General features: G+C 35.9%; 1 protein-coding gene across 4 annotated transcripts in view; it reads left to right on the top strand.

Moving 5' to 3' along the window:
* The first annotated feature begins 244 nt into the window (after positions 1–244).
* LOC134541467 (uncharacterized) overlaps positions 245–21,332 on the top strand; it is a 182,180-nt gene continuing 161,092 nt past the window's right edge. Inside the window, exons 1-2 of one of the 4 annotated variants that reach the window (XM_063384958.1) lie at positions 245–606; positions 9,567–9,918. In XM_063384958.1, the coding sequence (XP_063241028.1) occupies positions 475–606; positions 9,567–9,918 (484 nt within the window). In that variant the 5' untranslated portion in view covers positions 245–474. The remainder of the gene's footprint in view (positions 607–9,566; positions 9,919–21,332) is intronic. The other 3 variants (XM_063384950.1, XM_063384970.1, XM_063384961.1) reach the window with 3 other exon arrangements.

Genomic DNA, 21,332 nt, shown 5'->3' with positions numbered 1-21,332 from the left:
TGATCGGTAAATCAATAGAACGAAAAAAAACAAAATCATAAAAAAAATCAAAAGTGACGCCCGTGCAGCAGGTTTTATTATTTTTTTTATTTTTTTGGTTAGACGATTTTTTTTATTTAAATATAAAATAATGTATTTATATACTTTGATTTTTGATACGTACGATAGTTTTACAGCTCTGAACATATAATACCACACCTTTAAGCGGCCAACACTGAAAATAAATAATATTTTAAAGGAATAGGTAGATAATGTAGGTTAAAGATTTTTGGGGAAATCTGTATCATTTTGGGGAAATGTTTTGTCTGGGGAAATTTTTAAAACTCAATCTGGAGACCCTGTCCTCGAGGAACATTTTTTTATTCGGTTTCGGAATTTTTTCGTTTCTTTTCGTAATGTTACGTTTAGTTTAGAACAACGACCATAATAGAATGTATTGTGTCTCTTGATAATCGTCGAGTGTGGTTTATTTAAATGGCACAGGATACTGTTAAACTTCCTGAGCCATGGTCGGCCCATCTTTCGTTAAAAAGAAATCTAATTTATTATTACAATGCTGTAACTGGAGAATCAATATGGAGTCCACCCGAAGGTTCAGTGGTGGGAGTAAGTAAATATTTGCACTTACAAATTATCTGTGTTCAGTGACGGATCCAGGATTTTGGTTTGGGAGGGGCTTGACCCAGCTGAGGCTAGGCTTTATCAAGGCAAACACTTAAACAATAGTGGACCCAGATGATTTGGAGGGGGCTTGAGCCCCTAAGCCCCCCCTCTGAATTCGCTACTGTCTGTGTTTGTAAATTTACGTTTGTGCTACATATTAAGTGTACTTTTGGTAAAGAACAGCAGGCATGCTTTATGTATGCTTGAAAGGGTACTGAGGGGAGGAAATATTGCGCGCCATGGTGGGGTTATTGCTGCTGTATGGGATTAATTCACAGCTGTGCTCCAGAAGTGATCAGGAGGTGTGTATAGGAGTATAGCTAGGTGGATGATGGGCAAGTGTAGGAGAACAGGAAATAATGTAAAGGGGGAGTATGTAATAAGCCCGGGTAAGTCATTGCTGTAGAAAAAAAAAAACTAAGTTTTTTTAACACTACAGATATCCTGTTTTTTACCCTGAAAGGAGTGTTTCGAAATTTGTTCTGTTTTATGTAAAATTACTTTTTCATAGGTGCAATGATGTGCCATTGCCATGTACGTGTTTCCACACGGAATTGTCATGATTAGCAGCAACTTGATCCTGTGGTTCTCCAGAGGTCTTTAATAATACGAGCATAGATTTTTTCTAAAAAAACATGATTAATTATAGTACGTTACTGTTATCCACCTTAATTTGTATTCCACTATGAATTGTGGAAAATTAGTTAGGGTGGAAACCGGTTTTGGCTCTGGCCGTAACGTACTGACATTAAAACTCCCTGTCTTTTATAAAGTAAACTTGACTATGCTGTATTCCTAACGATCTATGGAAAATCACAGGATCATTTTGCAGCTAATATCAAGTATACAGTAGGGCAGCGACAACAAGATTGGTTATATCTGTCGTTTAAAACAGTCTTGGCTATACTATTAAAGCACAAAATAAATTTTTGTTGCTCTAAAAATCATAGGTGATCAGGCCAGTTTCTTGTGGAAGATAGTCTCGGCTACACTTGTAACAAATAAAGCACATCTTGGTGACGGCCGCATCATTACACAAGCTACTTAGTGTGACCCATTAAAAAAATTTGTTTGAAACCATTACAAATTTCTAACTCTTTTCAGGGTGAATAGAGGAACAACTATAGTGTAAAAAAAAAATTGGGTAAATATGTAGTTTAGCGGTATTTGTGAAAATAAATGTTAAAAATCCGAAAATACTTTTATTATATGCTCTTTCACTTCCTCTTTTCATTAAACCTGGCGAAGATAAGAAATTCCAAATACTTTAGGAGATATCGCTGTTCTTATTTTGCAATACAAGATCTGTGTTTATCATTCGACCGCCGCCATTTTTTTATTTTGCCGTGTGTTCGTGAATGCCTAATTAGTTAAAATGGTCGATTAGGTCAGGTCAGCTACATTATAAATACTTTCAAACTAAGCGGACATTAAAAATAATATGAATTAATTTTAATGGTTGTTTAGTTTTAAAGTATTTTTAATGTAACTGACCTGTGCTAACAAACCGGTACAAAGGATGAACAGTAGGAGCTCACGTAATTTTTTTATTACTTGCGCAACAATATCGAAATAACAAATAAAAAATTAAAATTTGAAACGTTAAAAACTCACCTAAGTTAGAGGCGGGTACAATTCTTTTGCCATTAGTAGAAAATGATGTAGTCGTTCACCTACGTCGTGAAAAAAAAAAATTCATACTCGTAAACAAGAAACAATGGTGAATGCCGCATGAATGCACAGGTATTGTGATCAGAATTTAAAAAAATTTGATATCTCCTAAAGTATTTGGAATTTCTTATCTCCGCCGGGTTTAATGAAAAGAAGTTAAAGAGCATAGGATAAAAGTATTTTTGGAATTTTTTTTTTTTAACAAATATTGCCCAACTATGAAAATTAAAAAATTCGATATCTCCTAAAGTATTTGGAATTTCTTATCTCCGCCAGGTTTAATGAAAAGAGGAAGTTAAAGAGCATATAATTAAGTTATTTTAGGATTTTTAATTTTTTTTTCACAAATACCGCTAAACTACTTATTTACCAAAAATTGTTTTATTTTATTTATGGGTCAATCCATGTGAAATCAACCAGTGCTCTGAACCTTACCATTTCAGATTTTGTTAATTTTTGGTACACTTGTATCCATGGAACAGTTGAAAAATACAAAATTTTAATTTTTTTGGGCCAGTAATTTTTTAGTAATAGCCATGCAAAAAAAGGGAAAAAAATATATATTTTTTGCAATATTTGGAAACAGTAAAAATTTTATTACTTCAAAACTATTAGGTATAGAGAGCTCAAACTTGTTTTATTCTCTTCAGTATATAACAAGGCTGTCATCCTTCAACTTAAATTTTTTTAAAAATATTTTTGATAATCTCAAAAACACCCCTTTTAATTTTTTTTTTGCAAAAAAAATATATATTTTGTATACTAATAGGCTACCTCTATACCAAGTTTCATAATGGACCAACAATGGACTCATCTAAAAAAAAAAAGTCATAATAGTGCTTAAGCCAAATTTGCTGATAAATGTCATGAAAGAGTGAGCATTTAATATTAGGTTTTTTAAATGCAAATAGAATCTAAGTTTTATTACTGAATAATCAGAATGTATACATTTTGTACTGGAGCCATCAAAATGTTTTGGTAAATATGTAGTGTACGGATTAGCGCCAAAAAAAATCGTAAAAATATGAAATAACTTTCATTATATGCTCTTTTACGTCCTCTTTTCATAACCGCCTGCGGAGATAAGAAATTCCAAATACTTTAGGAGATATCGAATTTTTTTAATTATCATATTTGGGCGAAATTTGTTAAAAAAAATTTTTAAATTCCGAAAATACTTTTATTCTGTGCTCTTTATCTTCCTCTTTTCATTAAACCCGGCGGAGATAAGAAATTCCAAATACTTTAGGAGATATTGCATTTTTTAATTTTCATCCTATGCACTTGTACGGCGTTCATTGTTGCTTGTTTACAAGTATGATTTTTTTTTTGCAACGTATGTGAAACCTAAGATGCACATAAAGTCATGCCATCCCCGATTACACCCGAACAATGCACCTTCGGCTAACCTCGGGTTTATTTATTAATATTTATATTTCTCAACCTGTTTATTTTAATGTAGCTATACTTACCTAACTAACCGTCCATAGTGTTTTAAAGTGTTTTAATGTAGCTAACCTAACCGACCACTTTTAGTATTTGAATTCATTTTTCCTGCGCAAAAATAAAACAAATCCCGAAGTTGGCTGAAGGTGAATTGTTCGGGTGTAATCGGAAATGGCAGAACTTTATGTGTATCTTAGGTCTCCCACGTAAACGACTACATCATGTAAAAAGAAAATTACGTGAGTTCCGTCGGTGGTCGTCTGTTCATCCTTTGTCCCGGTTTGTTAGGTCAGGTCAGCTACATTATAAATACTTTAAAACTAAACAACCATTAAAATTAATTTTATTATTTTTAATTTCCGTTCAGTTTCAAAGTATTTATAATGTAGCTGTCCTGACCTAATCTACCTTTGTCCCGTTTTGTTAGGTCAGGTCAGTTACATTATAAATACTTAAAACTATACAAGTAAAATTAATTGATATTATTTTTAATTTCCGTTTATTTTGAAGTATTTATAATGTAACTAACCTTACCTAATGGAAAATTTCTGTTATTTTAGCATTCACGCGCACACGGCAAAATATAAAATGGCGACGGTCGAATGATTACGTACGTCTTGTATTGCAAAATAAGAACGGCGATATCTCCAAAAGTAATTGGAATTTTTTATCTCCGCAGGTGGTTATGAAAAGAGGACGTAAAAGAGCATATAATGAAAGTTATTTCATATTTTTACTATTTTTTTTGGCGCTTATCCGTACACTACATATTTACCAATGTTTTATTAATATACAAATTGTAAGTTTTAATGTGTTTGTAAGAATAGCTATATAATTTTTTTTTGCAAGTGTTTCTTTCACTGTGAAAACGATTCCCAACATAATCTGTACATTTCTGTGGCTCTCTTGTTTATCCCAGTCAGTTGTTGTAGGACTGTGAACTTTATGGTTGTCTACATATTTGTAATGTGTTGAATGTAAATTATTTGAATGCATACTTCTTTCAAAGTGTCAAGACTGTTATTTATTTAGAGTGAACTATTATTAGCATTTGTTATAAAGTTAAATATTTCTTTTTAATTCCTAAAAATGGCAAACAAACATCAAAAAAAATAACTGGTGTATTTATAATGTTAAATGTTGTAACCCATATAAGGAACAAAACCATCCGAAATTGGAGAAAAAATATCTCAGAAATGTGACATATAGTATGTGTTCTTTATATACAGACATTAAAATGGGTATGAAAATATGTAACAAATGTAGGAAAAAAGTGTATAGTGAACTTAAAATATCAGAACAGATGGATGGTAATGTAGCTGGTTTAAATAAATCACTGGAACTTATTGGTGAATCTCCCATAAAAAAGAAAAAAAACTTGCTGTAGAAAATTACTCCACAAAAAAAAATAGAAAAAATAGTGACAAACTTGGAAAACAAATACATTTCTTCTAAGAAAGAAAGTAAAGAAGAAAACAAAGAAAAAAATGTGAGTTTGAAATTATTGAACAATTGAAAAAAAAATTTGCCCAAACAACTAAGCAAAGTGAAAAAATGACTATTTTATCTGTGTTACCCGAAAGTTGGACATGTAAAATAATTGAAGAAGAATTTGGTGTCACTAATCATGTGGCTCGTGCTGTTAAAAAAATTAGTACGTATGTGTAAAGGGAGTTCTTTCAACTCCGAACCCAAAGCCTGGCAAAACATTAAGTGAAGGTACTGCACAGCTTGTTAAAGATTTTTTATCAAGAGGATGACATAAGTAGAATTATGCCTGGTAAAAAAGATTGAGTTAGAATCAGGAACAAAGGATTGAAAATTAAAGTGCAAAAGCATTTAGTATTAGCTAACTTAAATGAAATTTAACAAGCTTTTAAAGAAAAACATCAAACTCAACAAATTGGATGCTCAAAATTTTGTGAGAAGACCTAAATATTGTATTTTAGCTGGAAAAGTGGAACTCTCACAGTATTTGTGTGTACTGTGCATCAAAATGTGAAATTGATGATAGCTGGTTCAGGGATAAACAATTTTTATTCAGATGGATCACCTCTTAAAACATATCACACTTTTCTAGCAAAAATTATGTGTAACCCTCCAGCCCCTCATTGTTACATGAATGACTGCATCAAGTGTCCAGGGACAGCATACCTGAAAGAAGCATTGGCTGAGATATCTAAAAATGAGGTAATTTATGAGGTAACATACAAGCAGTGGGTGACAGTAGACATATGTATGATGGAAACAGTTGTGAAAGAAATTGATGATTTCATTGAAGATTTTATAGACAGTCTCTTAAAATTGAAAACCCATTCATTTATTGCATTACAATAGAAAGATTGCTACTTAGAATGTAAGGAAAATCTGGCGGAAGGTGAGGTTATCGTTAACTGTGACTGCAGATAATTATTCATTTGTATTGCAGGACGAAGTACAATCATGTCACTGGACGAGCAGCCAAGCCACACTGCACCCATTTATTGTATATTATAAGTGGCAAGAAAAACTACGACATGCGGAGTATGTGTTAATTTCAGAGTGTTTGCAACACAATACAATAGCATTCTATGCTTTTCAAAGAAAAATTATACAAATACTGAAAGATACACTACCATTTGAACTAAGAAAAATCACTTACTTTTCTGATGGCAGTGCTGCACAGTATAAAAATAGAAAGAATTTTTTAAACTTGTGCCTACACAAGAATGATTTTCAAGTAGAAGCAGAATGGCAGTTCTTCGCTACATCACACGGCAAGAGTGCCTGCGATGAATTAGGTGGCACAGTTAAAAGACTAGCTTCCAAAGCTAGTTTACAAAGACCATACAATGACCAAATACTTACACCAAAGCAGCTTTTTGAGTTTGCCAATCACAATATTCCGGGTATAGACTTTGAATACTGCACAGCTGATGATTACGATGCAGCTGAAAAGAAACTTTTTCCGAGATTCAACAATTCAAAAGCAATTGAAGGTACTCACAAACTGCATACGTTTATACCAATTTCTGAAAATCGTCTGCTCACAAAGTCATTCTCATCAAGTGCACAAAGTGTGACAGAAATTGTAACAAAAGTTGATTACTTAACACCTACAGATTTACAGAAAATTGACTCTGGATATGTTACAGTAGTCTACGACAAATCATGGTGGTTTGTTTGTATTCTTCAAAAAAATGGTGAAAATGAATTTACAGTTAGCTTTTTACATCCTAAGGGGCCATCTCCTTCATTTTTTTACCCCAAACCAAATGACATACTAACAGTACCCAGTAATATTCTATTCTAGGAGTAGTGAATCCTGTGACAGCAACCGGAAGAGTGTGCACTTTAAGTAAAACTGAAATTAGAGTGTCATCACATGCTTTAGAAAATTTTTTAAGAAATCAAGATTGATTAAAAGTGTAAAACAAAATGAAATAAACTTGCTATATTACTTTACTAATACAATTTGTGACATTTACTTTCTAGTAATTATGACAACTTAACAATTATTTGCAAAATAATTCAAATACTCTTTCATCCTGAAAATTGGTAAGTGAACAGCATACTAGTGTATGTATATTTTAGATATGTATTAAAAGCTTTTATGCTTTTTTCTTCAGTTATGCATTTCTTTTTAAGAAATATTGTAGTGGCTGATATTAAAAACACATTAAAATTTTTAAATATTAAATCAATAAGCAACATTTTTCCTTATTAGTTCATTAAGTATACATTCAATTATTCAGTTATATAACTTTGATTTAATTCATATTTAAAAAACTTAATATTAAATTCTCACTCTTGGGCAACATTTATCAGTAAATTTTGGCTTAAGCACTATTAAGACTTTATTTTTTTTTTAGACGAGTCCATTGTTGGTCCATTATGAAACTTGGTATAGAATTAGCCTATTAGTATACAAAAAAACATATATTTTTCGGAAAAAAATTAAAAGAGGTGTTTTTGAGATTTTCAAAAATATTTTTTTAATTGTTTTGAAAAAAAAAATGGAAGTTGAAGGATGACAGCCTTGTTATATATCAGGTTAAAGCCCATTAAATACTGAAGAGAATAAAACAAGTTTTAGCTCTCTAGACCTAATAGTTTTGAAGTTATATATTTTTTACTGTATTGAAATATTAAAAAATTAAAAAAATATGTATTTTTTTTTATTTTTTGAATGGCTGTTACTCAAAAACTATTAGTCCAAAAAATTTAAAATTTAATAATTATCAACTGTCCCATGGCTACAACATGTGTACGAAAAATCATTCATATCTAAAGGGGTAAGGTCCAAATTAATTTTTTTATTGGTTGATTTCACAGCGATGTTTGATATTTACTTTAGCCTGTCAAAACTATTGAGGGAAATGGGTTGGGAGGATTTTAAAGGTGAAAGGTGGGCAGAAAGGTTGCCAAGAATGTGCATGATGCAGGGGGGAAGGGGATTGCTGGGGAATGGGACAGTGGGAGGGAACTCTAGAAGCAGGAGGGAGAACTCTGGAAAGGTACTTAGAGTGAGAGGTTGAAGTACTATCTGGTTAAACGATTGATCAGGAAAAAGAATTGTTTGGATGAAAAGTGTGAATTTGGAAAGGAATGTGCTGCACTTCAGAAGGGGTTAGAAAAAAGTATCCTGCAGGCACTGAACTAGTGCTCAACGGCAGCATTAGTGAATCAAACAATTAATACTGCAGATTTGTGGCTTTTTCTGTGAAAAAAATTAGAACACTGTGAGCTAGTTTTCTAGACTAGGTGCTCATTATGACCTGACCCCATTCACATGACCCACAATCATATGATGGCTGAGTAGGATCACTCAGTAGAGTTGGTTTTTCAGCTGGTTTGTTTTGTTGATTGAGTTTTAAGTTGAAGGGTGACGGTACCCTAAAGATAGTGGGCTCTAAATCTTTGGGTAATGCCATAGTGATCATAAATTTGAGTAATGTTGGAGTGTTGGGATTGAACGTACGACCAATGCCACGTGAGTGTAAGAAACCGATCCTGCTTGTCAATCTTTATGATAAATTTTGAATTGCTCATTGAGGTTTTTATTATTTTTCGTTATTTTCTAGAGCAGCGGTTCCCAAACGTTGGGTCGCGACCCACTAGTGGGTCATGGAAGGGTTACAGGTGGGTCGCGACTCGATCCTAAAACTATCAGAAACCATCGAATAAACCATCAGAAAAGATAATAAAAATCGAAGCAATTCGAATTGTCTGCAAACACATAACTATTGTTAAATAAATAACTGTTTTTCTACAAAGTGCTTCCATTTTGTCAACCATTTTCAAATTAGAACACAAATTGGTTATCAATAATCAATCGGTATCTTAAAAAAACATATATATATATGCAATATGTGATGGTAAATTATATATACATAAGGAAGGGATACGATACATATAAGGTTTTTTATTCAACCATGGACCGATAGACCGTGGAGGTATTCCTATAGCGAAAGGTGGGTCGCCAGCTGAAAAAGTTTGGGAACCACTGTTCTAGAGTATGTGTTCTGAAATAATAAAATTCCAAAAATAGTATTTTTAATTCCTCTCATTATATTCAATGATGCTGTAGAACAGCATTTTGATATTTCATATAGTTCACCTGTAGTTTAAACAGTTTGTTAGTTTAAGTTTACAACATGTAAATTCCTAATGTATACAATTTTCGTAATTTTTTTGAGTGGAAAAGTCACTACTCTGGAGAATTATCCTATTTTAACATGATTGTGATAGTAGCATTGAATTAAAATTAACTCCCATAACAGACATTTAATTGTTTTATTTCTCAGGGCGTGAAAATAACCACATCAGACGCGGCCAAATTTTGCCCCCAAACGATTCCAGGTGAAGTAAAAATGCAGCTCTCCAAATCTAATGTGACGGCTCCTGTTGGACGTTTCTCGCTGCCATGTCCGAGCAACAGGCTCGTGAAAGACAGAGTTGACTCGGAGGAGAGTCAAGATGTTGATCCAGAAGTGCCTCAGTCCAAACACTCTACTTATGCAGGCTGGGAAATAGTTTCATCATCTGACGCCAGGAAGAGAAAGTTGGATGGGCATTCTCCGCAGAAGGTGTCCAGACTCAAATTAGATAACAAAAGTGAAGAAAGTGATTCATCTGCATCCTTTTTGCCTAGCTTTGGTGAGCATTATAAAATATATTATTATTACGTTCATGTTGTGTGATGGCTTTTTTTTTATCAAAGGCTTGAAGTTTTTTTTAAAGTATTTAATTTGCTGATTACACATTAACCAAATACAAATAATTTTTTTTATTGATATGTTGAGTATTGGCAGCATAAAATTGTTATAATTACATACTGTTATAGTGTAGAAATTAATTGAAAAACACAAGTGTGTGCATAGAAAATTCATGTAAATTTAAATATGGTAAAAGTTTGATAAAAAAAATGTCAATGCCCTATAATGGATATATTCAGTTTCTTGTTTTATTTCTAATGAATCTTGAAAAGCATTCACATATTTTTAAGCACTTCATATGTAACCCTTTTGTGTTTGCCTGTGCAGTAAGTCAGCCACTGTGATTCTTTAGTTCAGGAATATAGTTAATGTTATTTTTGGGTTAAGGTATGATATGAAATTATGGTTAATATTAACTGAAATGCAAATATGATCTAAATTTTTGTAATGATTTAAAAGCGTAGGCAAGACTGTTTGACTGATCATGGTGTTTCCGCCCTACTGTTTACTTAATACTAGCCACAACTTGATGCTGTTATTTAGAGTTCCTTAGGAATATAGGGTAGCCAAGGGTGCTTTAAAAAGACATGAATGTTTGTCAGTATGTTACAAAATTCCAGGTTAGCAGCAGAATTTGGCGAAAATGAATATAAGATTACAGTGAAATATTGTTAACTGTGCATTCTATGGTTTGGCACATTTTATAATCTGCCATGAATCGAGCCTTGCGTTCAGATTATTTTGGGTGGATTCCAGCTGTTCTCCTTCGCCATCAGGTCATACGAGCGACCAACGTTTTTAGTTCTCTTTGAGTTTATCATATTGTAAATTTTTATTTCCTTACTGTGTTTCATTATTTCTAACTCATTACATTTCATGGATACATTTTCATAATGATTTTTATTTTATTTTAAGAAAAACATTTGAATCATGGATGTAACTTGATACCAGACTTTTCTAAACAATTTGGCTATCTGAATTTTTTTTCTTTTAAGTACCATCGAACTGTATACTTATTTTTCTTGGTATTCCCACAAAATCTAAATTGGCGTTCTATATCCAGACAAAAATCTCTAATCTGGCACGTCCATAGTACAAAACATCTCAAATTAAAGACCTTTCACAGTACATAGGTCTTTTAAGGAGTTTTAGCATGTATTTTCACATAGCTAAGTTTTAAGTAGAAATCATTTTTGGAATTCTTTGTTACGAGGGGCCAACCAGAGGCTATGCTTGTGGCTTAACATCCCCAAAACTTGCGAGGATGATTCCTTCATGCTTGTTACTCCTAGTGGCAGGTAGCCAGGACATACAACACGTGTAGGCGACTTTAACGTCAATAATGACAAGTCCTGTGTGTACGTACGTGGCCGAATATTCCAGAAGACAGCTATTGTCAGTTGTCTGTGGCTACTTGCTGTTCGTAGTATTTCGGCTTCAGCGTAATATGTGGCAAGCTGTTTTGTATGTGTGCTCCCAGGCAGTATGTCAGGGGTTCCTCTAGTTCGCACAACAATATTTTTTTGCACACAACCATTTTTGTGGCTTAATTTTTTGGGTGCTCAATTTTCATTCTTCTGCGCTCATAGAGCTTGTTCGTCAAACCAAGAGATAGTAAGCTTAAGTATGCTTAAGTATGGGTTCAGTTGGGTGTACTACACTAGTAGTACATTTGTATACATAGCCGGTTGTATGACTTGATGTGACCTTTCATTTCAATGTATTGTTAACTTAACTCTCCTTTTTTTTAAACTTTTTAAACTCCTTTTTTTTTTAAATCTTACAGAAAGATCTGTGAGTAGAAGTAGGAATGAACAGCCTAAAAGCCAAGGCCACATGGGGTGCTACTGTCCGGACCAAACGTTGTGGTAGCTGAACTCCCTAGTGCTGTAGGCGCGTAATGTCGGCACGGCCCGGTCACACGCGGCGCACATTCGGCAATGCCCGGCACGGCTCGGACGTGTTGTCTCTGTTACAAAAACATATGCGTGTATCGCTTTCTCATCGCTCCCCAGGCCACAACGCTTTGGGTTTCACTTGTCCTTATCATGACACCTTAGGCCCATATAATTTTTTTACTATATAACGAGAAATGTAAAACCGATGGTGTGACTGATATTAGCAACCCAAAAACGGCAATGTAATCAACCCATATGAATGCAATGCACACGTTACCAGTAGTCTGAATTACACCTGAACAGATTTTTTATCCAATAATCATCTGTCTCCAAATGTTGTTAGCTGAAAAACAAGGTTAAATATAGATCTGAGTCGGTATCAAGGAATGTGTAATGAAATAAATATGTTACACGCAAATAAATTTAGCAAATGAAGTTTACTGCAGGGGGAAAAAACGTATTTTTAATATACCTCGTCACAAGTATAACTTTAAAAAAATCAATTACATGAAAATATAATACTCTCATGGTAAAAGTGCCACATGCTGTAAAAAGAAAATTAAATAAAATCACCCTGTACGGGTAATTAACTCATTAAATTACATGAAACGATAAAACATAAATCTCAGGAATTTAAAAATCAAACTGACCTGGTCGCCGGTTTTGGTTCAATGCATAATACTGTAAAATGCAAAATTAGACTATAAAATGCCACTATACAAAATTATGAAAGATACAATATCATTCACAATTGCAAAATCGTAAGTATCAATGTCTAAAGAATAAATACAATTTCAAACAAAAATATAAAGGTATATTATAAATAAACAATGTATTGATAACCTCCCCCTTAAGGCATTGAAGTCATTGCTCACTACTTTAGCAATAATGTCTCTTTCTCGACTATGAATAACTTTATGATGCCATCGGCAACGTCCACGTCCACGTCCGTCCATTTCCGTACGTCTCGTAACACGCGCTGCGAGTTGGTCACGTAGCAATGTTTTCATGCTGAACGCTACACGTACCGACCTGCGCGCGCATCGCCTGCCCCTCCACCACCTTGCCCCTTCACCCCCGCGCAGACAGCTATCACAACGTTTGGTCCGGACAGTAGTTTGCTGTGCTAGTGATGTTCACTATGCGGGCAAAATATAGTCAGTTGTTTTTCAAGTATCACTGGCCACACACAGCTGTGTTCGCTATGTTCGTGATGTCTCCAGGTGTTTGGTTCTCAGCTACTTTTCTAAAATGTCGCTGACTTTGCGCATGCACAGGTAAACAAAAACATCTTTTCTCACGGTCTGCGTTTACTTTTTATGAAGTTTAATTTCTCTGAGTATTGTGCTTTTAATAGTCAAGTCAACAGAAAAGTTAATTGGAAGATTGGGGAAATATTCATGTTTATGGAATAAATTGATGGAAGAATATAGAAGGCAGGATATACAGGACAATGGCTGGGATTTGATTCCAAGTGTATGTTAATAAAGTTAGTTGGTTTTGTCCTCACTAGCAACTGCTTCATTATATTAAATTATTCAAATTCTTATTTTTATATATATTAAATTCATGAACCCATTTATTTTTACATTCCTATACTGTGAACACTAGCCGAATATTATCATCGTCTGAATCATCACTTGAATCCTACGGCAAGCGGCTCTCCGACATTGCAAATTAGACTGTTCTGTCTGGCCACCTGGTGCAGCGAACATTCGCAAACATAGCGAACATAGCATAGATTTCTGTGTGGCTTCGGCTTTAATGTCCCTTAACATTGAGATCATTAGAAATGATGAGAGGCAGTGCTATGAGAATGGAGCATTGATGGAATGACTGTGTCAGTGGAAATGGAAGCTCCTTGAGTAAACCTACCAACAGTGTCTGCCACGTTTCCCACTTGTAGAAAATCCAGGTTCGTCATGGCCAGGAATCGAACCTGAAGAGCTTTGGTAGGCAAGACATAGGAACACAACTACCGTGGCCTTTTCTTTAGAAGTACGTATGAGTTTAGGTTTTTATGCTCCCTTGTGTCTAGGGTCATGTCCTCTGTAATGTGGTTATTAAGGTTTGGGAGATCAGTAGAGAAGAAAATCACTGTGACCATTGTAAGATCACTGTTCAATTTAATTAAATATTGATGGGACAAATCCCAAGTTTTTCTAAACCAAGTCTTGAATTCAAATCTCAAATGAGTAACTGGAATCTAATATTCAAATCTGGTCTCAAATGTCAAAAATAATGTGCGAGAAATAAAATATTGTTACAAAATGTAAGCAGAGCTGCTGCGCATAGGTTTGGAACTGGCTGGCGTCCCTGCACTGCCACTGACGTCACGTGGCCTCCGCTGACGTGAGGCGTGCTGCGCGTGCCTGGCAGATTACAAGGGTTGTCGTCACCCTCCTCCTCCCCTCCGCTCCCCACACGGCGCTCTGCCTCTGCGCCGTTACTTGACACCTGGTAGCTTTGGGAATTCCGCGGGCTAACTGCTGATGCCTTTCTCAACAATTCGGCGTCTGGTCGGTGCGGAATAATGCGACTGGCCCCAGCCGCGCTCGTCAATTCTAGATGGGGGCGTGGGCCTATATAATACTGGGACGTCGGCCTCCGCGACAGTTCCTGGGTGAGGAGTTCCTCGACGAGCGAGTTTCTCGGGGATAGTTGGGTGGCGAGAGTGCCCAGGTGCGGCGAGAGTCCCGGGCGAAGTTCCGAGCGAAGTGTCAAGCGGAACCTCAGCGAAGGGAAGTGCGATGGCGGCGGCAGAGTGCGGCGACGGAGTTCCACGAGGGGTGCTGCGGCGAGAGTTATGCAAGAGGTGCTGTCCAGCGAGGTGTGTGGTGTGCAAAAACCAAGTGACTGGGAAATAAACATTTTTAAGTGTAATTGATTATTAGGCATTTTTAGAAGATTATTTGTTAGTGATGTAAATATTGGCAATCAATAAAACTGTGTAGTAAAATCTTTAATTGGGCTATCCATTTATGAACCCAGTAGTTTTCCCACAATGATTATTGTTTTAATAATCGTAACATTTTGGTGTCAGAAGTGGGATAGCCCTAATTAAATAATTTACAATTAGTTATTAGAGATTTTAAAAAAATTGATTAGAGTTTAGATTTTCGGTATTAAAATTAGTGTTAGGAACTGTAGTTAGTTTTGAGTGTAGTAGTTTTAAAATTAGTGTTAGTGTTTAGTAGTGTCTTATTTTAGTTCATAGGAGAAATTACAGTGTAGACATAAGACATTAGTATTAGGTTTTTATGTGGACAAGCAGGATGGCTGCTGACGAGCATAATAATTTAATGGCATTCCTGGATGAAATGAAGAAGAAAATGAAGAGTGGCCAGGAAGAAATGAAGAATAAAATTGTTAACTACCAAGAGGAGGTGAAGAATGCTATGAAGACAGAGATAGAGGACATCAAGAAAAACCAAGAAGAGATGCGAAACAAAATAGTTGCTGCACAAGAAGAAATGAAAAAGAAAATTGATGAAAACAGCGACCAGTTGGAAGGCAAAGTACAGTGTTTGGAGCAACAAGTAGCAGAACATGAAGAACTAGTGGCGCAACAGCTGGCCCAACTCGAGCAGGCCACTCAACAGCGAGTATCAGCGGTAGCTGAAGCGTGCTATCGGATGATCAAGGAAGCTACATCGGCTACGAAAAGGAGCAGTTATTCTGGAGATGTGAAGGTGGAAGGTGCAACCGGTCACCCAAAACTCAAGCCACCCACCTTTGATGGTCAATCATCATGGGCTGTCTACAGGCGACAGTTTGAGGCAGCTGCTGAAGTAAATGGCTGGGACGATGATGAAAAGGCTACGGCACTCGTCTTGGCCCTGCGAGGATCTCCACTACAGCTGCTGCAGACCATATCAGTTACAGACCAGAAAGATTATGGGGTATTAGTAGAGGCCCTTGAGCTGAGGTATGGCGACCGACACATGGGCGAGGTGTATAGAACAGTCCTGAAGACATGTCAACAGAGATCTTCGGAAACCCTCCAAGAGTTCGAAGCAGACATTGAGCGGCTTGTGCATCTCGCCTACCCAGAAGCACCAACAGAGTTCCGCCAGCAGCTAGCTACTAGTGCTTTTATATATGGGCTCAGAGATGCGGAGGTTCAACAAACTCTTCATTTGGCCCAACAAAAGAAGAGCTGCGAGGCCTTGGTCATTGCTCTGGAAATCGAGGCCTCACGCATGGTCTCAAAAACAATAGCATCAGGAAGAGGAGAGCTCGACTGGAGCCCTACAATGCAGCAAATGCTAGAAACATCACTAATTACGTAGATATTCTAAGGGCATTAAAGAAGTTGCAGAATGATACTCCAGGTAACCAGATCAAAAGAGCAGGAGGACGCCCGCGGTGCTTCATCTGCAATGAACTAGCACACATCAAGTGGGACTGACCGACACGCAGGAAGACAACACAACAGGAAGAAAAACAAGAAGATAACAGGGAAACGAGTAATAGCTGGTATAAGGGGGCACATGCCAGCTCTACAGGAAATGGTAGCCCCTAGGGTTTTTCCTGTATCCGTATTTCGTAGAAGCCATGACAGTTTGTTGCTTAATGGAAGGATCAGTGGCAGACAGTGTTTACTTACTGTTGACGCAGGGGCATCGGCATCTATCATTCGCACAGACATTGTAAGTAGAGAAAAGCTGAAGAGAACACCCATTTCATACAGACTCAAAACAGCAACCAGACACACCTCACCTGTGCATGGACAGCTGAATCTGGAGTTAAGGATTGGAACTTGGACATTATCACAGACCTTTCTTGTTGCTGATATCACAGATGAGGTAATATTAGCAGTGGACATCATGAATCAATACGGATTCGTTATTGACATGGAAGGACAGGTACTGCGTATTAAAGATGAAGAGATGCAGTGTTTACCCCCAACCAATTAGAAGTTCCTGTAATGCAAGTGGTTGTTTGCTAATCTGTTTCAATTCCAGCAAACCATGAGCAGATAATAGCAGCTAGGATAATGTGAGACCCTAGAGGCAACATGATATACCTGATAGAGCCAGCTATGACATTAGGATTGAAGATATTCCTGGTCGCCTGAAGCATTGCAAGGTTTGGCGAGGTTGATCCAGTCAGGGTGGACAACCTTGATTCTTGAACAAGGGTTCTTAAACAGGGAGACCCAATAGGTAACTGCAAACTACTTTCTTGGGTAGGCCAGTGTGAGACTTCCTCACCTATTAGACGTGATGCGCAACCACTGAACCCAAAAGTGAGCAAGTTTCTCAGTGATAGTTGGGTGGCGAGAGTGCCGTGGGTGTGGCGAGAATCCCGGGCGAAGTTCCGAGCAAAGCGTTGAGCAGATCCTCGGCGTAGTGAAGTGCAACAGCGGCGGAGGTACATCCGGGGTGCTATATAGATCAAAATTTACTAGGGAACGGTAAAAGGACACCAGAGTTATAGTGTTGAAATTAGTATTTAATTTTATCCAATATTTTTCTTTGAAAACTAATTCTCATTAATACTAAAGATTTGATATGTAATTTGGGAATTTAAGGTTTTTTTTGGCCATTAAATTATATACACCTATCCCTCACTTCGCACGACTAATTTGTTCCTAAAAATGCTTGTGTTATTCGAAATCACGTATTCTGAAGCATTAGTTTCCATAAATAGCAAGGCTAATTTATTTTATGTGTTCCAAAATTGTGTAGGAAAATATACTTTACGTAATATAAATGCGTAGAATAACACTCAACTATACATAGTCACACCATTAATCTTTATATGCCTCCCATCACACTTTGTATGACAAATATGATACAGCGTAACGGGAGATACTTGGTTATGTACTTTATCGTCAGTCGGCTGGCTGACTTGCCCGCCCGGGCGTGACCTTCAACTCACGTCGCGTACCTATCCATACAATCCTTTACTGACAGTGAAACCGATATTACTGTCCGGATAATTACATTTTATTTTTCAAAAATGAAAGTGCTTATTCGTGTATCACTACCTGGTTCACACCAATCCTGTCAGTCTAATGATTATTTTTTTCAATGCAGCATTTATTTAACAACCTTTTACTTGTGATTAATCTGTTAATTTCTGTTCTGGTATCTAATGAATGGCAAATATTACAACCAACATCATCATACTTATTTCTATAAACTTTTGGTAAGAGTCATTTTGTACGATTGTGCGCACAGTTGACTTGCTTAAAACTAAAGCGCGACCAACATAAGCGTGGCCTTCATGACAATCTGTGTGCCTTAATATTTCTAGTTTTGTCTCAAATACTTGAACACGATGCATTATAAGTGATCAAGCACGTACAGTTACTGGCAGTGGAATGGGTAGACGTTGCTTTTGTTTGAATGAATTCTCTGCCACTGGCTAGACTGAGTTCACAGCCAGGCGACAACGGTACGGCACGGCAGCATACGCGCGGACGTAAAAACATTTGGACCTTTACAATCCATAGCAGCAATTTAACTTGCTATAGCTGATGTTTGTACAACAGCCGATAGTGTAGACAGACCTGCACGCGCATCTCTTCCCCCCTTGTTTGGCTAACTGTATCCCACGGCACATCTGTTGTTTCCAGAAGATGAAACAGACTTTGTGGCATCGTGCCCGACTTTTTTTTTTGCCTGCAGAGATTTCGTACTAACTGAAATTTACAGCAGTGCTATTCAAGACTGGGGCAGTAAAATTAACATCACGCAATCTGAAGACGTAGTAAGTGAGGGATAGGTGTTTTCGTATGTATTTATTTCGTGAGTATATTGGTTTAGCTGGTATTCATTTACGAAACCTTTTTCTTAATGTTACTAAAGTTGTTTTTGATATTTGGCAGGTAATTTAACTTCCGGGTTATCTGTTATATGTTTTATTTGCCCTTTCTCTTCCAACTAGCCCCTCTAAGATCATATATGTTTGTTGAAACAAGTTTATTTACCAAGCATGTGTAATGATAAATTATAAGTTTTTTTATTCCGTATCATTTTGATTTGTATAATGGAGGTCCCTGAACACTCATTTTTCCCCTTAAAATATGCCTAACATCAGTGAAAAGCTCTTGTAAATATAATAAACAGAACATGTTTGAAATGTATTTTATAGCTTAATAACATGTCATATTTATATTTGTAATGATCCTGAAAACTCACATTTCTCCTAAAAATACTAAGAGAAAATGTTTGAAACATATTTACAGCTTACCAACACACTTCTAAAACATATATACAGTCTTGAAGTAACTGATATCCTATATCTTATAATCTTCTGCAGGGTTGGTGTGATGTACACTTCAAACCGTATGTAATTTATCCTTTTCAGTATTTATTATTCTTTCGTTCCTCTAAATTAATGCGGGTTATCCAGAGTTCTGACTTTGATGACTGACTTATCAAGATTCTGCAATGAGCCTATCTACAAGTAATCAACCACTCGTGCACATACAGCGGAATGTCTTCAAGCAGTCCAGGGTAAACTTTGCCCAGAGGAAACAAACAACAGTGGTGATAGCTCAGCCAGCGTGGCAGTAAATGCAGTGACTCCCTGTTGAGAATCTCCTCGCAGAGTTCTCTGGTAGAGGGTGACTAGTAAAAGACATAAGTTTAAAGTCTTTCATTTAAGCTCCTCACTTCGGAAGCGGCCTTTGGGTTTCGCTCCTGACTTCCCTAACCTTTTTTTTTTTTGGGATTCAATCTTAAGCTTCTCAAGGTAGGTTACTTAGAAATTGAGACTTACTAACAGAAAAAAAAAATTAAAAATGGAAAAAAAAAAATTGTATGTATTAATAGGTCAACTGTGCAGGAAATTTGTTTGTGTAATTTTCTTAAGAGGATTTTCCTGTAACTATGTTTAGTCCATACTTTCAAGCACAGCATTCACACATCACCTGGCTTTCTAGTTATTTTTCCCAGAAATATTTGGGTTATAGCTATTTTGTACAAAATTGCCAAATACTAGTTGTCATGGACTTTGCAGAATACTATTCTTTTGTTATCCAAGACAAAATTCAGTCATATAATTGGGTGTGTCTTGCTTGCACATTATATCCAGTAATTTTGTACTTCAGAAAGGATGGAGAAACATGAAATATATCATTGTGATTTATCTTATATTACATAAACCATGATATTCTCTTTGTATATGGGTTTCAAAGAAGATTGAACTTGCTAATTCATGAAGAATACCTTAACATTAATAAAGTGGAGTATATCACAGACTGAAGTGCAGCACAATATAAGAATTTTAGAAGTTTGGTCAACCTCTGCTATCACTTGAAAGATTTTGATTTAAAAGCTTGGACCTTTTGTGCAACAAGTCATGGTAAAGCAGCTTGTGATGGTGTTGGAGGATGTGTTTAAAGGACATTATCTAGAGTGAGCTTGCAAAGACATTATGAAGATCAGAGACGATGACGTTCACACATTGGAAGGAAAGCTTAACAAGCATTACTCCAGAGTTCAAACTGTGCCTGGAACAAGGTCCTTGCCCTATAACATCCCACTATCTAATACTATAATAGCAGCTAAGCGAATTAGTTCTAATGAGAATTTTTTGTTAAGTACTCTTTGACTGAAAAAAGGAGAGCCTCAAAATTAAAAACAATTTGTATGTGTGCTCAGTTTATGATGATAATATTAGTTAGCCATTGAAAAAGAAGATGAAGATTCAATGATTAAGTTTATGCATCCTCACTGGCCAGATAAATTATTTTACTAGCCAGGAAGATTCATGCTTGGTGCCATTAGTCAAAATTCTTTACATTGTTGTTCCGAAACTTGAGACTCAGGTTGGAAGGGTGCATTATAAACTGACATCCATGAGAGAAAGAAAAATTACATCAAAATTGTTGAAATGGAATCAGCTTCTTCATAGATTACATTGATAAATAACTTAAAGTAGACCTACTTCTGGTATGTACAACATCAAATGACACCGGTACTGAAAAAAATGCAATATTCATGAACACAGCTTGCAGGCCTAACTTTGACTACTGTATTTCTGTAATTTTATTTATATAAACTTAATTACAATTCTATTCACCAAAACATTTCTTTAGGTGGGGTGATGGTGAGATGGTAAATATCCATAAATTTTATTTCACCATTTGTAACAAATTTTGTGCTTTTTCTAATGGTAGCAAGCTCGAGATATTAAAGATTAATAGAAAAAAGTTATGATAGGATTGCTGGAACTGAAGTCACAATTTTTGGTAATTCATTTTTTCCACTTCTAACATAAATTGCACGTACTTCTGGCTATTTAACTAAATTTTATGAGTGATATTTGAAATCTACGTAAAATTCTGAATACGTTTGGTGAATTTCATGATTCTACATAATAACTGTTAAGGTACAATGGGGAAAGTGTAAATTCAGAGTAAGTGTAACCTACAGACAATAAAATAACTTAATATATTTACATTATAGCACTACCTAGCATTTTTTTGTTTGTAACTATC

This window comes from Bacillus rossius, chromosome 1 (assembly GCF_032445375.1).
Source record: "Bacillus rossius redtenbacheri isolate Brsri chromosome 1, Brsri_v3, whole genome shotgun sequence".
Taxonomy (NCBI): domain Eukaryota; kingdom Metazoa; phylum Arthropoda; class Insecta; order Phasmatodea; family Bacillidae; genus Bacillus; species Bacillus rossius.
The sequence above is the reverse complement of the archived record's forward strand: the minus strand, read 5'-3'. Positions and strand labels throughout refer to the sequence as shown.